This window comes from Oryctolagus cuniculus, chromosome 1 (genome assembly GCF_964237555.1).
Source record: "Oryctolagus cuniculus chromosome 1, mOryCun1.1, whole genome shotgun sequence".
In the NCBI taxonomy this organism is placed as follows: Eukaryota; Metazoa; Chordata; class Mammalia; order Lagomorpha; family Leporidae; genus Oryctolagus; species Oryctolagus cuniculus.
Window position 1 is genome coordinate 6,628,948 of NC_091432.1, and position 18,213 is coordinate 6,647,160.

Here is an 18,213-nt window from a genome sequence, read left to right on the forward strand (position 1 = left end):
GGTCCCCCGGGAGGGTCGGAGGCCCCCAGGTCCCCTCTTGCAGGTGTCCAGACCTGGTTACCTAACAATCGCGGTGCCCGGGCTCTGACGTCACCCGGGAGGGTTCTCAGCGGCCCCAGGAGGCCGAGGCGCGGCCAGGGAGGATGGCGGGGGCCTGAGCCGATGGAAGAGCCGGGGACCGGTAAGGGGCCCGGGGCCCGGGGGGTCGCCGGCCGTGCTCCGCAGGAGAAAGCGGAAGTACTTGGGCTTTTGAATTTCCCCTAAGTTCCCACAGGCTGCGTTGTTGCCCCCGCACGCGGGGAATTTCCGATTTCACTTCCTTAAACGCTCGTGGCCGGAGGGCCTCGGCTTCCGTTTTATCGCCTCGTGCCCTGCCACGGTGCCCGCACGGCCCGTGGGCGCCCCCGGACGCCCGCCCGCTCTTTCGGACGCTCGGCTTCCTCCGCCCCTCTCCTGCCTCTCCCGGTCCCGGGGCGATCAGAGTGAGCGGGCCGCGGGCTCCCGAGGGCCGCAGGCGGCGGGAGGACGGTTCTGAGGGGAACCGGATGAGGCGCACTGTCCGGGCTCCCGGGCGTCTAACTGGGTGTCTCGCGGAGCCCTGTGGCGGGGGCGGGGGCGCACGGGTGCTCGCAAGGCGGGTAACACCTCGAACGCCGACCCCTCAGTTCCCGCCTTTCCAACCGCAGCACTTCCGCGAGCCGCCCCGCGAGGGGCGGGGCGAAACAGGTGCGGTTGCCACGGCGCCCCGGCCAGAAGCTCGCGAGATTTGGACTCAGCCAATAGCAGGCGGGGGAGGGGAGGACGTGGCACGGGGCTGGGGGCGGGGCCCGGAGGGGCTCCTCCCTCCCGCTCCCGAGGCCGCGCTGCCCCCACCCCGCGGCGGCGGCGCGGGCACCCGCACGCCGCGCCCGGCCCTATAAAGGGCGCCCGGCCGGGCGCGCGCTCCACTCGGCAGAGGGCGCCTCCGCGAGCCGCGCCGTGCGCCTGCGCAGTGCGGGCCGCTCCCGCCCGCTGCCCGCCGCCGGCCGGCCCGGCCCCTCGTCGGCCCCGCGCCCTCCGCGCCGGCTCTCAGCCGCTCTCCGCCCCGCAGCCGCCGCCAGCACCGTGTCCGGCAGCATGTTCAGCTGGGTCAGCAAGGATGCGCGGCGCAAGAAGGAGCCGGAGCTGTTCCAGACGGTGGCCGAGGGCCTGCGGCAGCTGTACGCGCAGAAGCTGCTGCCGCTGGAGGAGCACTACCGCTTCCACGAGTTCCACTCGCCCGCGCTGGAGGACGCGGACTTCGACAACAAGCCCATGGTGCTGCTCGTGGGCCAGTACAGCACGGGCAAGACCACCTTCATCCGGCACCTGATCGAGCAGGACTTCCCGGGGATGCGCATCGGGCCCGAGCCCACCACCGACTCGTTCATCGCGGTCATGCACGGGCCCAGCGAGGGCGTGGTGCCGGGCAACGCGCTCGTCGTGGACCCGCGGCGCCCCTTCCGCAAGCTCAACGCCTTCGGGAACGCCTTCCTCAACAGGTGCGGCCGACCCCACCCGCCCCCTCCCGGGCCGTGACCCCGCCGTCCTTTGTCTGCGAGGCCCCCTGGAGACCCTCGGGGCAGGGCCCGGCCCGGGGAAGACGCCTCGGGCAGCCCGGGAGGGGGCGTCGCCGGCTCCCCGCGCCTCCGGACCCTCAAATTCCAAGGCCTTGGGCAGACCCCAGCCCCTCTTCGCCCAGCGCCGGGGGCAGTGCTCCTGGCCGCTCTCGGGTCTCCACGGCCCCCCGCCCCGGACCTGACGCGCTTAATTCATTCCGAGCCAGCCCGCCCCCTCCCTCCCTTCGGGGGTCGTGCAAACTTGGCGCGGCGGGGCTGACACCCCCAGCGCTGCCTCCCCGGGCCCCCGCGGCTTTGTGCGGGTGGCATGGGCAGCCCCTTGGTGTTGGAGCGGGGCTCCCCAGCGCCCTTCCTAAGGGGTCGCTGTGGGGGGAAACAGCTCGGGGCAGTGGCCTGGTGGCCTGGAAGGCGACCCCCGAAGCTCCTTACGCTGCTTGGATCTCAGCCCACGTCCAGGGGGTGAGGGCCCTGGGAATGAGAGGCACTGGCCTCCCCCAGGGCGTGCACCGCCCAGGCCACCCCCCCAGGGACATACCAGAGGAGCCAGACCCGCCCCTCCCCCCATTCCAGGACGACTCCGGGGCTGGGGAGCTGAGGAATGGGCGCTGAGGCCTGCCCCGTCCCCACCCTACACGCCGCATTCCTGTGCAGACACTGTCCAGCCTGCGCGGGGCGGACCAGCTGGCCCCACAGCCCGGCCCAGGCTCCTCCGGGCCCGGTGCTGACACTTAATACGGCTCTTTGGGCCTCCGGGCATCTCAGGCTGGTTTGTGGCTGATGGCCTGTGAGTGCTAAGGTCAGCGGGAAGAAAAGCCCTTTGGGCTAAGGCTCCCAGGACCCTTGGGCCTCGGCTGGACCGCGCCTGTCTGTCGGCCGCCGTGGGCTCCAGCTGTTGGGCCCCGGGAAAAGTTTGGCTGCCCTGGTGGGACGCTGGGTCCCCGTGTGCGCGGCCTGTGGGGAAGCCGTCCCTCCCCTGCTGCCCGTGGTCTTCATTCGGGGCCGGCAGGGTCTCTGTCCTCTCAGCAGCCCCCACCTGCCTGGCCCCCAGATCCCAGAACCACACTCTGCCTTCTCCAGAAAGTCCCCGGATGCCGGCGGGCCTGGTCCGAGGGAGGCACGGAGCAGCGGCCTCGCTAGTGGGGACAACAAAGGGGACTTGTCTGGCTGAGGCAGCCTGTCCCAGCCGGTCACCACCTCACTCTTGGGGGCCCCCATGTCCCAGCTGGTCACCACCTCACTCTCGGGGTCCCCCATGTCCCAGCCGGTCACCACCCTCACTCTCGGGGTCCCCATGTCCCAGCCGGTCACCACCTCACTCTCGGGGGGGTCCCCGTGTCCCAGCCGGTCACCACCTCACTCTCGGGGTCCCCATGTCCCAGCCGGTCACCACCTCACTCTCGGGGTCCCCATGTCCCAGCCGGTCACCGCCTCACTCGGCCCCCACCCAGGGGCCGCCCTCAGGAGCAGGGCCTGCATCAGGGCACCCTGAGGGTATCGTGAGAACTCCCCGCTGCATGGCCAGGCCTGCCCACTGTGCGCGGGGTCAGCGTGGCTCCTCTTGGCTCCTCTTGGGCCCTGCGCCCTGCGCTCCACACGGGTCCTGCAGATGTTCCCTCGCTTGCCTGGCTGGCGGCCAGGGCACTTGGACATGCGCTGCTCTCGGGCCAGTTTTCCAGAGCCCTCCCTTCGGTGGCCTCTGTCCAGCGACTCCCTCCCTCGCTGACCCCCAGGCCTGGGTGCCCGGCTGCTGGCCCAGGGAGGGCGCGGGCCGAGGCGCGCTCCCGCCGGTGGGCAGCTGGCTGGGCTCTGGGCTCCAGCCGCCCCCAGCCTGGGGGTCGCTTGCTGCTTTGCTCGTGGCACCTCTGTCAGAGAGGCCTTGGAAGGAGCTTGGGCGTCGAGGGAGGGCTGTGCCGGGCGCAGGCTCGTTCTGGCGTGGCTGAGCCCTTGGAGTGAGCCGTCAGCCCGTCACGCGTCGTTCTGGGCAGAGTGGTTGGCTGCACTTCCTGCGCGGCCCCCAGCCCGGCGGGTGGCCCCAGCAGGAAGAGGACGCCTCGGGTGGTTGCAGATTTCAGCGCGGGACGCCCAGGGCCCCGAGTCACCCTTCTGTTTCCTTCTGAGCGGAATGGTGACCCCGGCGCACGCAGTGTGCACGGGCGACTCAGCAACTTGGAAGCTGAACTCTCGAACTCTGGGGTCGGGCGGCTGCGCGGGAAGTGCTGATGGGGTCAGTTTGAGGGCCGCTTGCCGGCCAGCCTGCACGTGAAGACGGTGGAGAGGCTCCCGCAGGCCCCTTCTGGAAGGGAAGCGGAAGTGGAGATGCAGGGGTGAGGAGAGCAGCCCAGCTCGCTGCTGACCGCGGTCTCCCACCTTGTCTCGCGTAGGTTCATGTGTGCCCAGCTGCCCAACCCGGTGCTAGACAGCATCAGCATCATCGACACCCCCGGCATCCTGTCCGGAGAGAAGCAGCGCATCAGCAGAGGTGAGCGGGTGCCCGGGCAGGTGACAGGGACAGCGAGGACGCGCCCACGGTTCTGGGTGGCCGCTGTCCTTTCGGGGCCCTGGAATGGGGCCAGTATTGCAGCAAAGCGGGTAAAGCCGCCACCTGTGGTGCCGGCGTCCCGTGTGGGTACCGTTCATGTTCCTGCTGCCCCACTTCCAAGCTAGCTCCCTGCTGCTGGCCCTGGAGAATTCAACGTAAAATGGCCCCCGTATTTGGGCCCTGGCCCCCAGCTGGGCCTGGATGAAGCTCCCGGCTCCTGGCTCCGGCCTGGTCCAGCACCGGCAGTTGAGCTGTCGGGAGTGAACCAGCAGATGGAAGGGGTCTCTCTCTCCCTCTCTCTCCCCCCCTCTCTCTCCTTCTCTCCCCCTCTCCCCCTCTCCCCTTCTCCCCCTCTCCCCCTCTCCCTCTCCCCGTAATTCTGACTTTCAAATAAATACATGAAAATCTCTAAAGAAGACAACAACCACCGTAGGATGTGCCGGAAGCCACAGGATGGGTGGTGGGGTGGGGCCGGGCTCCCCTCCATATCGCCGACCCTGGCCGGGCCCCTGGCGCCACCTGGGGCTCGCCTGTTTGTGTTGAACTGTCCTGCGCTTGAGGCGCTGTGAGTCCCCGTGAGCCCAGCAGGGCTGTGAGTGAGCCTGGCGGGCTATGTTGAGTCCAGAAATGTGGGTGCACTCGCGTAGACGCTGTAGCGCCTCCCCTGGGGGCTGTGTTTGCAGCCTGGGGTTTTCCCACTGTGCCGTGGTGTGCAAGGCCCGTTCCAACCGCGTTTTTGGGTTTTGCCTTCTGGTTCCGGGTAAGCCTGGACTGGGTCATCTTTTCTGCCACTGCCGCTGGTTTTTTCCCTAAAATTTGTTTATTTGAAAGTCAGGGTTATACAGAGAGACGGAGAGACACATAGAGAGGTCTTCCTTCTGCTGTCCACTCCCCAGATGGCCACGATGGCCAGAGCTAGGCCAGGCCGAAGCCAGGAGCCAGGGACTCAGTCGGGGTCTCCCATATGGGTGGCAGGCCGTGGGTACCCGGGCCATTAGCAGAGAGCTGGATCAGAAGTGGAGCCGCTGAGACAGGAGCTGGCGCCCGTATGGATGCTGGCGTCCTAGGTGGTGGTTTTACCTGCCACCCCACGGCACCAGCCACCCCTTTTTTTAAAAGTTCTATTTAATTGAAGGCAGCGGGACAGAGCGAGAGGGAGAGAGCGAGAAAGAGACCTTCCGTCCACTGGTTCACTTCCCAGATGGCAGCAATGGCCAGGGCTGGGCCCGGCTGAGGCCAGGAGCCTGGAACTCCAGCCTGGTCTTCCGCAGTCAGGCGGGTGGGCGCCTTGGGGCCGGGGGAGCTGTGGCTGGGACCTGCTAAGTAGGGGTGGAGTCTGCAGCTGCTTGGGCGAAATGAAAACAGGTCAGACCACGGGGGGGCTGTGGACTGGTGGCCGGGCCTGTTTATCATTAACTCCCAGTCTTCTCTATGTCCCTCGCCCTGTGGGCCACGTGCAGTGCCGGGCCTTGCAGTGGAAGCCAGCCGCTGTGGTGTGGGCTGCGGGACCTCACCTGTGGGCGTGAGCGGGGGGTTCTGTTCTCGTTGCTTCCTGGTGTTGTCACAGGGCCCCTGCTCGTTCCACCTCCAGTCTGGTTTAAAAGCTGCCGCTTGGGGCCAGCACTGTGGCACAGTGGGTTAAGCCCACTGCCTGCAGTGCCTGCATCCCATGTGGGTGTCGGTTCAAGTCCTGGCTGCTTCAGTTCTGAGCCAGCTCCCTGCTAATGCACCTGGGAAAGCAGCAGAAGATGGCCAAGTGCTTGGGCCCCTGCACCCACGTGGGAGACCAGGACAGGGCTTCAGTTTGGCCCAGCCCTGGCTGTGGGGGCACTTGGAGGATGAACCAGCAGGTGGAAGGTCATTGTCTCTCTATCTCTCTCTGTAACTCTTTCAAATAAATACATCTTTAAAAAAAAAGTCTGCTGCTTAGGTTGTAAGGCTAAGATTTTTTTATTTACTTGAAAGACAGAGTTAGAGAGGTAGAGACAGAGCGAGAGGTCTTCCATCCGCTGGTTCACTCCCCAATTGGCTACAACGGCCGGAGCTGCGCCGATCAGGAGCCAGGAGCTTCTTCTGGGTCTCCCATGCAGGGGCCCAAGCACTTGGGCCATCTTCTACTGCTTTCCCAGGCCACAGCAGAGAGCTGGATTGGAAGTGGAGCAGCTGGGTCTTGAACCAGTGCCCATATGGGATGCCGGCACTGCAGGGGGTGGCTGTGCCACAGTGCCAGCCCCAAGGCTGGGCTTTGAGGTTCCTGAGCCCCTGGTGATAGGGATGCCCTAGGAGTGCAGGGGGCCCCTCCTAAAATGCCAGGGCCAGGGCCAGTGTTGTTTGTCACTGCTGGCGTCAGCCCCGCTGGGATGGAGGAGGCACGCCCAGGACATCGGAGTGAAGAGCCACTGGGGGTTCAGTGTCCGGCTGCCTCCAGCGGAGGTGCGGGCCTTTCTTTAAGGGGGTTATCTTGTTGGTGGCAGGTGGGGACTTTTCTGCTGGGGGCGTCCAAGGGAGGCCCCGCAGGCCCCTGGTGTGGACACTGCTCTGATAAGGGTCAGGGCTCGCCAGGGGGGATTATCTTGCCGGGACGCCATGCGCGGTCAGAGCCAGAGGGAGGCGTTTGGGTGTTTGCAGGAGTTGGGCTTTCTCAGCCCCTGTCTAATACAGAGACGGAATCGGGCGCTGCCCCGGGGCGGGCACGCCTCCTGTGGGGTTCTGACTGACTCTCCAGCCTCAGCAGGCTGAGTGCGGGGCGCGTGCGCTGTTTGTTGATGTATTTTACGTGAAAGGCAGAGAACCAGAGGCAGAAGAATCTCGAGCTGCCCACCACAGCCAGGGCTGGGCCAGGCAGAAGCCGGGAACTCAGCCCGGGTTTCTCACGTGGGTGGCAGGGGCCCAGGCACCTGGGCGACGTTCCAGTGCTCTCCTGGACGCGTTAGCAGGGAGCTCGATCGGAAGTGGAGCCGCCAGGGCTCGGACTGGTGCCGTGATACGGGGGTCCAGCATCTTAACCCGCTGTGCCGAATGCCTGCCCCGACTGTGCGTCCCGGCGTGTGGGGACAGCTTCCACTGCTGGCGCTGCCGTCAGGAAGGGGACAGGCGGGCGCTGGTGTCGGCACTTGCCCTGTGTGGCACTGCAGCGCGCTTAGCGTGGCCCCAGTCACGGCGTCAGTGGCTCCCCGTGTCTCGCCCGGGGGCTGGGGGAACAGGGGCTGCCGGGCAGTCCTGAGACGCCAGGCCCTGCTCTGTCCCGCTCCGGGCGGGAGACAGGCCTCAGGGTCGTGCGCAGCCCGGCCTCCCCACCGCACCCTGGGCCGAGAGGTCAGCGCCTCGCTCCAGCGGGAAGAACGGGCTCCCGCCTGCAGCAGCGACTTTGCCGGCCGTTCCTCTCCCTCTGCCGCCCAGAGGTCTTGGTCAAAGGCGTGTGTCCTACTGAAAGTTGCGCAGTTGGCAGAAGGACCACCAGTTGGCGCCTCTGGGATGTGCTGAGTGCGGCCCCGGGGTGGTGGCAGCTGCTGGCCGCGCTGCCGGGGAGCCGGCTTCTCCTCCCCGGAGACCCCGCCCGGCACAGGAAGTCCAGGCAGCCGCGTTCCCGGCCCTGCTGGCAGCGCGCGGAGCAGGTGTTTCCCTTGCAGAAGGACAGGCCAGCAGGGCGCACAGCTGTGGCCCCGCGGCGGCTGCGGTGCCCTGCCCGCCCGCTCGGCCTGCCCCCGCCTTCTGCCTCTCCCCGCGGCCCTCCCATGTGTGGGAAACACTGCTCACAGAGATGAGGCGAGGCCAGTGCGGGCCCTGAGCGGTCAGGATGTAGCCCGAGCCCTGCGGGACCCCTGAGAGTTGTCTCCGGGAAGAGAGGGGGTCTCGGCTCACCTGAGCGCCGTGAAAGACGCCTCTCCTGTGTCGGCACCGAGGGCGACCTCGGGACGGCGCTCGGTCCTGCCTGCTGCCACGTGACTGATAAGGAGCGGTCCAGAGGGCAGCTGGACGCGACCAGCTGCGGTCACAGCGGGGCCGCGGGCAGGGCACACCCGCAGCGGGCCTGGCCAGTGTCCTCCTGCCCCTGAGCCGGGCTGCGACTTCTGTGCCTCGGTTTTTGCTGGGCAGGAGGCGGCAGCAGGGGGCTGGTGTTCGGCTCAGACTCGAGGTGGCGCCGACTGCCGGGGAGGCAGAGGCCCACAGCACACCCTGGCTGGCAGGCACTGGGCTCGGACCCAGGCCGGGAGAAGGGGCCTTGGTGAGAAGGCGTGGCGGGCTCCCCAGCTCTCCTGAGACGCACAGCGGCCGCCCCCACCTCGGCCCGGCCCACGGCAGCCTCCGAGGTCTGGCTTCGGGTGGCTTCGGGCAACAGCGCTGGGACTTGCCTCCCTTCCTCTGTCCTCTGCCTCCCGACAGAAGCTGCTGGGCGCTGGGCCCTCACTGCCCTCCTGCAGCTGATCTCCCAAGCCCTGCTGACCCCTAGTGGTCGGATAGCCCCGCCCCAGCTCACTCCCACCGTGCGGCCTGCTGTGCTGGGCGGCCCGCCTCCCGCAGGTGCCTTCTGAGGGGCTGCCCGGAGGCTGTGTCCCCCTGGCTTCGCGACATCTGTGACGCAGATCTGAAGGGGAAGGTTCATGGTGCCGCGGGGTAGGGCTTTGCTGGCGATGCAGGAGGAGACAGGCGCCAGCCCTCGCCCCTCGCGCCGGGCGCATAATTAAGTGTTCTGATGAAGAATGAAGGCCCGAGACAGCCAGGCTCCCAGGCCCTGCGGGGAACAGCCCAGGCCCCACAGCGCCCCACCAGCCGCTTCCCGCCCGGTTCCAGAACCCAGAACCGCCCGGCCCGCTCTGCCCTGCCCTCCCCGCCGTGCTGGCCTCGCACCCGTTCCCTGGGCTGCGCGCTGGCGGCGGGCTGGGTGGCAGGCGGCCCGGGCGCCTGCACATGTTCGTTTATATTTGGGGCCTGAGTTGTTCTGAAGCTGTTCCATCCCACACACTCGGCATGCTCCAGGCCTCCCTCTCAATCCCAAACACGCATCCTGCTCGTAAACAGGAGCCCACGCTGGGGGGGGGGGGGGGCTCCTGCCACCGTCCTCACCCTGCACCGAGAGGGGCGGGCGGCCTGCGAGGGTCCCACCACCGGCTGTTGAGTGGAAGGTTCCAGATTGAAATATGGGCCAAATACAGAGTCGTCTGCCCTTCCTGCCACTCCTTGGTTATTTATTTTTATTTTTAAAGTTGTTTTATCTGAAAGGCAAAGTGATGGAGAGGTCTTCCATCCGCTGGTTCACTCCCCAAATGGCCACAACAGCCAAGGCTGAGCCAGGCCGAGGCCTGGAGCCAGGAGCTCCATCCTGGGCTCCCACAGGGGCCCGGGTGCTTGCCGTCATGTGCTGCCCGTCAGGCACCTTAGGGAGCTGGATCAGAAGCAGAGCAGGCAGGACTGTGACGTGGGGGTGGGCTTCTCAGGCGGCGGCCCCCGCTGTCTGTTGTTAGGTCGGGCGTGGTGTCTCTCCTGCGTCAGGTATGGGACGCACGCCCTCATGCACCATAGTGATCCACGCAGGAAGTGCCCCTGGCCCAGGCGACCCACGCCACACGGAATGTCATGGAAATGGACTCAGAGCCAGGGCCCAGGGTCTGCCTCCCTGAGGGGCAGCCCACTGTGGGGCGGGACCCAAGGCGCCGCCGGCTGCCCTGGTCCTGTGCAGGGGCAGTCCTGACTCAGGTGCTGGACGGTGCTCCGTGTGCCTCAGTTTCCCTCGGGTGGGAGCCTGGGAGTGTGGAGGCCCCTGCTCACCGCTGTGCTGAGCCCCTCGGCGGGGGGGGGGGGGGGGGGGGACGACGCTCCGCCCCAGTCTCCGCCTTGCACTCCCGGCTTGTTTGGCTTGTTTGTCCTGGGCCAGCGAGAAGCCCCCAGGCCTGGGCAGCCTGAATGGCAGGAAACAAAAGTGCCTGCGGACAAGCCCTCCATTGTCCGTGTTCTGGAAACTTGGGATGGGGGAAGCAGCTTCCCCTGCCGCTGGAGCCACCTGCGCCGGGAGTGTGGGCAGCATCGGAACCACTCAGGGACATCCGGGGCCCAGTGCAGCCGGGGCCTGCGGGGGCCCCCAGGGGAAGGCAGCCATGCCCCTGGCCAGGTCACCCGGCTGCCCGCGGTGACGCCACTCCTCCTGCCTCTGCCTCTCACCCATAGTTTTCACTTTAGAAGCCGCTGGGGTCTATGTGAGCCCCACGGGGTGGCGTGTGCAGGGCGCTAGGAGGTGGCAGTGCCTTCCCGTCTGGCCCCGAGGCCTTGCTGTGTCCCCAGCACAGGCTGCCTGTTCCCCGCGCATCCCCTCTCCCTGGGCTCGGTGGGGTCGCCGTGTGTGCCCCGTGCCCGTTTCCCTCGGGCAGCGTCTTGAGGGTCCCAGGGCTGGCGGGCAGGGGCTTGTGTTGCCGGCTCACTGGCTCTCGCCTTTTGTTTTTCTCTAAGATTGATTTAATTGAAAGGCAGAGAGCAGACAATGGAGAGACAGACAGATCAAGCATCGAAATGACAGTAGCATGTCTGACACTGCTGCGTCCCATTTGAACTCAGCCCAGGCCCTTGGGCCATTTATGTCTTCTTTTTATTTATTTATTTTTTAAGATTTATTTATTTGAAAGGCAGAGTTAGGGAGAAGGAAATTGTCCACCCACTGGTTTACTCCCCAACGGTTGCAAATGGCCGCAGCTGGGCCGGACTGAAGCCAGGAGCCAGGAGCTTCTTCTGGGTCTCCCACGTGGCTGCAGGGGCCCAAGCACTCGGGCCGTCCTCTGCTGCTTTCCCAGGTGCATTAGCAGGGCGCTGGGCCGGAAGTGGAGCAGCGGGGACTCAGACCAGCGCCCGTATGTCGGTGGTGGCTACACCCGCTGGGCCACAGCGCCGGCCCCTCGTTTGTGTCCTTTGTGGAGTCACCAGTGTTCTCTCCATCAGTGGCCACGGGGCCCCGCTGGGCCTGAGCACAGCTCCCCACACAGCCGCCCCGCCGTGCCGCGTAGCCCTGGTGCCTCCTTGAGGCCGGGCAAGGTGCGTCCCGGGGGCTTGGCGGTGGTTACACGCCGCAGCGTGGCCCAGCCTCGGCACTCTGACCTCTGTGAGCTGTGGGTGTGCTTGGCCAGTCACTGTGTCTCCCTCACTCCGAAAGTGTGAGCATTTTCCATCATAAACAGGAAATTTCATTCACCTGCAAAAAATGGACCCCGCTCTGATGACTCCGGCCTGAGGGGTTGGCCAGGGTTTGCGGGTGGGGTGGGAGCCGGGCGAGCTCGGGCTGGGGCCGTGGGGACCGGCAGCGGGGGCTTTGTTCAATGCATGGATTCAGGGAGACTCCTCCTCTCTCTGTTCCTCCACCGCCCAGGGAGGGGGCTGAAGCCGCACTGGGCTGGGTTGGGGCTGCTGACCTCACCTCCCCAGGTGCTGCCCCGACCCCAGGCCAAGGCCAGCATGAGCTGAGCACAGCCCGTCGGGGTCCCGTTCCCAGGAACTCTTTCCTGGCCCCACCGCATCCCCAGCTGGGGGAGCTTTGGTTCCAGCTGCGCTGGCCGGGCAGGAGGCAGAGGGCAGAAGCCGAGCCTGGCTTTCGCTGAGTGGAGAGCTGAGTTCAGCCCTTGGTTATCGCTTTGTCGGCCCTGCCCTGTACTCCCAGGGCAGCCGGTGCCCCAGGTGGGCCCCATTCCCAGCCGCGCCCCCTCCTTCCCCTCCCAGTGTTCCGCTGACCTCTCGCCCTGGGCCTCCCAGAGCCCCCTGTAGGGAGGGAGGGCGCCCGGGGCCTCCTGGCACTGCCCTGGTCCTTGCTCGCTGCCCCCCCACACCTGAGCTCAGAGGCCTGCGGCTCTGCTGGCCCTGGCCATGCCCGCGCGCCTCGGCCTGGCTGGGGGCTGCCCTGGGCCTGGGAAGGCCTGGGAGGCGCAGTGCGTGCTGTGCTGGCCGCATTCCTCCAGGATGACATCGGAGCCAGGCCTGCCCCTCCCCCTCCCCTGGGAGATTCTGGGCCTGCGCCTCCGGATTTAACCCTCCTGTGAGACCATGAGAGGAGTCATGATTTGGATTTTTAAAAAAGATTAATTTACTTGAGAGGCAGTGTTACAGACTGGGGAGAGAGGGGGAGAGGTCTCCATCCGCTGGTCCCCTCCCAGGTGCCACAACAGCCAGGGCCCAGGCCCAACCCAGGAGCCAGGAGCCTCCTCCGGGTCTCCCATGTGGGTGCAGAGCCCAAGCACTTGGGCCATCCTCTCTACTTTCCCAGGCCACAGCAGGGAGCTGGGTCGGAAGAGGAGCAGATGGGACTCGAACCGGCGCCCACGTGGCTCCCGGTGCCACAGGCAGGGGCTGAACCCACTGTGCTCGGGGGCTTGGATTTTACATGGGAAAAGCGTAGCTCAGAAGTTAGGAGACCGGAGGCCACAGGGCCGGAGTGGAGCCAGAGACAGCTTATTCCAGGGCCCCGATCCCGTGGGTGCCTGCGCAGCGGGAGGCTGGACCCCTGAGCCAGGTGCCTGGCGGCGGAGCAGGGGGCCAGCAGAGCTGTCCGGGCTTCAGCTTAGAGCCGTGGGGTGCTGTGGGCTGCCCGCGGGGCGTCAGGTCCCGCCAGGGTGGAGGCCGTGACGGGTTGCTGAGCTGGGCCCTCGTGGGGGCGGGAGGCGGGTGCTGTGTCCCAGGCTGTGGAGGCGCTAGGTGAGTGGCACCTCGGGCAGGAATGACCCCCCCCCGCCCGCCCCCCCCCCCCCCCAAGGCTCTGCGCCAATCTCTCTGTGTCCCTAAGGTGGAGAACAGAATTCTTTACTTACTTCTAGGGACGAAGAAGTGGAAACATTTTTCTCACTGTTTTCCTCTTTCTGAATGGAAACATTTTGAAGGAGCATGGTTGTCAAATGGGATGCAAATTAAACCACTGGTACGGAGAGCCGAAGTCAACGGCTGCAATCAGGCATTTGATGTGGGAAGTCACCCCCATGGCCTTCCAAACATGCACCTTTCGTCTCTGAACCCAAAGCGGTTGCTGCAGCTCACACCATCCCATGGGCATCCCAGTCCTCAGAGAGGGGAAAAGCCACACAGGCTTAGACACCTTTCTTGTTCATTTCTGCGGCATGGGAGGCCATGAACCCGGCTAAGATCAGACAGTTCTGTCACCAAAGAGGGAATTCCAGTTAGCAGGCTCTGCCACAGATGGCACAGTTCACATTGGCTGGGTGGCGAGAGGTGGCAGAGAAGGGGTCTGGAGCTGGAGCCCGTGGCCCAGCCTCCTGGCCCAGAGACCTGCGAGGGGAAGTGGTGGCCACGCCCAGGGCTCAGAGTTCGCACAGGCAGCTTTGCAAACGTTAGGGTTTCTGTTGCAATGACTGAGCGGAACCTGTGCAGCCGGGGCAGTCGGACTCCATTTGCATAGGACAAGTGGGGGCCCAGTCTGGTCCCAACTGCAACCAAAGTGGCAAAGCTTAAACAGGAGGCTTTTGGCATCGGCAGCAGATAAGCGCCGCAGGTACCAGAGTGGATAGGGTCGGAGCTGCAGCAGACGCGCCCTCCATGTCCCCTGGGCCACGCGGCCCCCCCCCCCCCCCCCCCCGTTCTGGAGCTCATGCTTTGTGTCTGTGCCTGTCCGCGCCAGCGCTGATGGGTGGGGCACTTCAGGTGCTGTGCATTCTGGGAGCTGAAGCGGTGACCTCGGGGGCAGCCGTGCCCCGCGTCGGAGGACTTTGAGTTCAGTCGCAGCTCTGCTCCTGGCTCCTTCCCTGCTGATGTGGACCTGGGGCAGCAGGTGTGGCTCAAGTCGTTGAGTCCCAACCACCCTCACGGAGACCCGGATGGGGCTCCCGGCTCCAGCCAGACCCAGCCCTGGCATCGTGGGCATTTGCACAGTGAACCAGCAGATGGGAGATCTGTCTACCCCCACACCCACCCCCGTACCTTTCCAACAAACAACAAAACACCTAAAAAGGCAGCTTTATAGGGGCCGGCGGCTGGGCGTAGGGGGTTAAGCTGCCATGTTGGAGGGCTGGTGTGAGTCCTGGCCCCTCTGCTTACCGTCTAGCTCCCCGCTGGCGCACCTGGGCGGCAGCGGGTGGTGGCCCAAGTGCTTGGGCCCCTGCCCCCACGCGGGAGACCTGGAGGAAGCTCCAGGCTCCTGGCCTTGACCTGGCCCAGTCCTGGCTCTTGTAGCATTTGGGGAGTGAACCAGCGGTAGGAGATGTCTCTCCCCTCTCTGATGCTCCCCCCTCCGGGGGGCGTGGCCTGGCTGTCCAGCCGCCAGGCCTCCCGAGCTCAAGCTGGCCCCGTGTCGCCCCCAGGCTACGACTTCGCGGCCGTCCTCGAGTGGTTCGCCGAGCGCGTGGACCGCATCATCCTGCTCTTCGACGCCCACAAGCTGGACATCTCGGACGAGTTCTCGGAGGTCATCAAGGCCCTCAAGAACCACGAGGACAAGATCCGCGTGGTGCTCAACAAGGCCGACCAGATCGAGACGCAGCAGCTGATGCGCGTCTACGGCGCCCTCATGTGGTCGCTGGGCAAGATCATCAACACGCCCGAGGTGGTCCGCGTCTACATCGGCTCCTTCTGGTCCCACCCGCTGCTCATCCCCGACAACCGCAAGCTGTTCGAGGCCGAGGAGCAGGACCTGTTCAAGGACATCCAGTCGCTGCCCCGCAACGCCGCCCTGCGCAAGCTCAACGACCTCATCAAGCGCGCGCGGCTGGCCAAGGTGGGCCTGGGGGGCGGGGCGTCCAGCAGGAAGCAGAGGCGTGCCCCGGCCTCCTCCGCTCCCCCTGCAGGCTTCCCTGGTGCAGGAGCGTGCGCGGGGCGGGGCGGGGCGGGGCGGGCCTGGGGGGCCCGGGGGGCCCGGGGAGTGGCTCCAGCCCCCAGCCCGGCGCTCCGTGCACACAGAAAGTCCTGGGGTTGTTTGTGTTGCTGTGGGCTGAGCCCCGTGGGAGTGACCCTGGGGAGCCAGGCGCCAGCCGCGACCCCGGGCGGACACTGGGCGTGAAGCCCAGATCCCGGTGAGCTGGCGCCCGTCCACGCAGGCCTCGTCCACCAGCTCCGACCCTTTCGTGGAAACTTGGGGCCCGGTGACGCCCGGCGGGGAGCGCCCAGATTGCTCAACAGTTTGGAATCTCGGGGCCCGGCCAAGGTTTGCGCGCGAGCTCAGGGAGGCTGGGGCGCGGAGATCAAGTTAACGCCACCATGGGGACGGACGGAGGGTGTCCCCTGTGGAGGCCTGACTTTGGACAGCCCCGCACCAGCCGCAGACCCGAGCGTGAGCAGGCGGGTGATGGCCGAGTGCGGGGCCTGGCCAGCTGCTGCCAGGCACCCCAGCGCCGGGCCAGGCTCTGCTCGTCCACCGTCCTGGTGGCCAGTCCAGGCCTGTCACTTCTGTGTCCCCAACTGTCTGGAGAGTGCTGCTGAGAGCGGGCAGCGGTCACCTGCCCGTGGCCCGCAGAGCCGTGCTGGGGACCGGGACTGGGCCTGGTCCTGGGTGTGGAGCCACCCAGTGCAGAACAGGTTTGCGAAAGCCCTGGGACGCCGTGGCCTCGGAGGAAGCAGGGAGGGGCAGCTCCCCGCACAAGGCCCTGAGAGCCGCTGGCCCTGGGCACGTTGAGTCACCAGCCTGGAAAGCCCGGGGGTCTCCGCTCTGTCCCACGCCTGCTGTCGGGCAGCTGTTTCCCTTTTGCTCTGATCCCTTGCCCTCGCGGCCCTGGGAGGTCCTCGGCGCCAGCCCTGTTGACGGCGCAGGGCTGCCGGCCCCAGGGAGGCAGGGGCAGGCCGGGTGGGGGGTGCCGGGTGGGGCCGGCCGGCTGGACTTCCTCGCCAGGGCCGGGAGAACCGAGGGCGCCACGGGGAAGTGAGCCGGGCACCGCCCTGACTTGGCAGGCGTCTGGGCAAGGCATGGCCGTGCAGATAACGCTGGGGATGGCCAGGAGCAGCCGTGCCGCCCTGTAACCCGCGGGGCGCACGGAGCTTGGGGCGTGCTCTGCACACACGCGTGGCGGGCGGCCCTGGGGACCGGCACGGCGGGTCCAATCCAGCTCGTGCACTCGGCCACGCAGCCAGGGCGAGCCTCGCGGGGCACGTGGAAGGCCTGTGGCTGCCGGGCGGGGCCGGGCGGTCCCTGGGGCCGGCTTCGCCTCCTCCCCATGGTGACGCCAGAGTTCCCGCGAGGCCCGCAGGGTCCTGGGAGGACAGCCACAGCCCTTCGGCTCCCTGATGCCCCTCCCTGCCCGCAGGTGCACGCCTACATCATCAGCTCTCTCAAGAAGGAGATGCCCAACGTGTTCGGTAAAGAGAGCAAGAAGAAGGAGCTGGTGAACAACCTGGGCGAGATCTACCAGAAGATCGAGCGGGAGCACCAGATCTCGCCGGGCGACTTCCCCAGCCTCCGCAAGATGCAGGTGCGGGCCCAGCACCCACCCGAATCCCGGAGGTCGGCCCGGGCCGGGACCCCGGGGAGGGGGAGGCGGTGACTCAGCCCCAGCTGCCGGGCGATGGGGCGGGGCAGCTCCCCCGTGTCCGGCTCTGCGGGGTCTGGGCAGCCATTGCCTCCTGCCCCGCCCCCGCCCAGCCTGTCCTTTGTCCTGCGCCCCCAGGAGCAGCTGCAGACGCAGGACTTCAGCAAGTTCCAGGCCCTGAAGCCCAAGCTGCTGGACACGGTGGACGACATGCTGGCCAACGACATCGCGCGGCTCATGGTGCTGGTGCGCCAGGAGGAGTCGCTGATGCCCTCGCAGGTGGTCAAGGGCGGCGCCTTCGACGGCACCATGAACGGGCCCTTCGGGCACGGCTACGGCGAGGGTGCCGGCGAGGGCATCGACGACGTCGAGTGGGTGGTGGGCAAGGACAAGCCCACCTACGACGAGATCTTCTACACGCTGTCGCCCGTCAACGGCAAGATCACGGGCGCCAGCGCCAAGAAGGAGATGGTCAAGTCCAAGCTGCCCAACACGGTGCTCGGCAAGATCTGGAAGCTGGCCGACGTGGACAAGGACGGGCTGCTGGACGACGAGGAGTTCGCCCTGGCCAACCACCTCATCAAGGTCAAGCTGGAGGGCCACGAGCTGCCCGCCGACCTGCCGCCGCACCTCGTCCCGCCCTCCAAGCGGAGACACGAGTGAGGCGGCCGCGGGGGGGCGGGGCCGCGTTCCCAGCGCCATAAAGACCGAGCGTGGGCCCCTCCGCTCCGCTCGTGAAAAGGAAAGCCCCCATCTTTCTTTGGAGGCCGGGCCCGGGCCCGGTGGGGCGGCCTCGGCCGCGGGGCGGGGTTCTGTGCACAGGAACTGTGGATATTTTAATATATAACGTTAGAGGCAGTCTGCTGTCTTGCCGCCGCCTCCTGTGTCTGGCAGCCCCTCGCACCCAGGGCCTGGGCCTCCGTCCTCCCACTGTGAGTGCAGGGGCCCGGCCCGCCCCCGCTCACCCTTCCAGTGGCCTCCAGGGCCCGGGGCCGGGTGCAGACAGAGGCCGAGCCCCCGAGCGTGGCCTCCTGGTGGGCGGCCCTGGCCCCGTGGCCCCCCAGCCGCCAGTCACAGGAGCAAGGGCAGAGCTGTCTTTTCTTTGGGGGTGGGTCAGGGGAGGAGAGGGGGCCTTCCCGGAAGTGTGGGTGCTGAGTCGCGCCCCGTGGGTGCTGTGCCTGGCCAGTCTTCCAGGACTTCCGGCCACTTGTTCAGAACTGTGGTTCCGTCTCGCCTTGCCCACGCTGCAGCCCGGGCCAGCTCCTCTGGGAGCTGGCGTGCGTGTGGGGCTGCTCGGAGGAAGCCGGGGCTGAGCCCCCAGCCGCCGCCTGCCTCCTGCCAAGCAGAAGGTGGCCCTGGCCAAGCCATGAGCGCCTGGGCCAGTGGCCTCCCTCCGTTCCGCCGCGGTGTCCACGCACAGCCTCGGGGCCCCTGGGCGCACGCGCTGACTGGCTGGCAGCTGTCGGGGCACAGGTGGGCTCCAGGGGGTCCACCCCACCCCCGCCCCCCAGTGCTACTCTGTAGGAGGCCTGGGTCTGGGTCTAGGAGCCGTGCACAGTGTTAGGTGGGGCTGGGTCACGCTCAGCTGGGGAGGAAGCTGACGGGGACGCTGGTCCTGGCATTAAAGTGAGTTCTGCCTGTCGAA

At 66.9% G+C, this 18,213-nt stretch overlaps 1 protein-coding gene across 1 annotated transcript; it reads left to right on the forward strand.

The window, feature by feature from the left end:
* The first annotated feature begins 29 nt into the window (after nucleotides 1-29).
* EHD1 (EH domain containing 1) lies at nucleotides 30-18,213 on the forward strand. Its single transcript, XM_008253693.4, has 6 exons — nucleotides 30-181; nucleotides 1,091-1,520; nucleotides 3,980-4,077; nucleotides 14,415-14,827; nucleotides 16,347-16,511; nucleotides 16,707-18,213. The coding sequence occupies exons 1-6, from the start codon at nucleotides 163-165 to the stop codon at nucleotides 17,229-17,231; spliced, it is 1,650 nt and encodes a 549-aa protein (XP_008251915.2). The 5' UTR covers nucleotides 30-162; the 3' UTR covers nucleotides 17,232-18,213.

Bases quoted from the DNA above. Each gene is read 5' to 3' on its own strand.
- EHD1 (XM_008253693.4), top strand. The intron at 14,828-16,346 runs GTGGGCCTGGGG...CCCTGCCCGCAG, and splicing joins AGCGCGCGCGGCTGGCCAAG to GTGCACGCCTACATCATCAG. The intron at 16,512-16,706 runs GTGCGGGCCCAG...CTGCGCCCCCAG, and splicing joins CCAGCCTCCGCAAGATGCAG to GAGCAGCTGCAGACGCAGGA.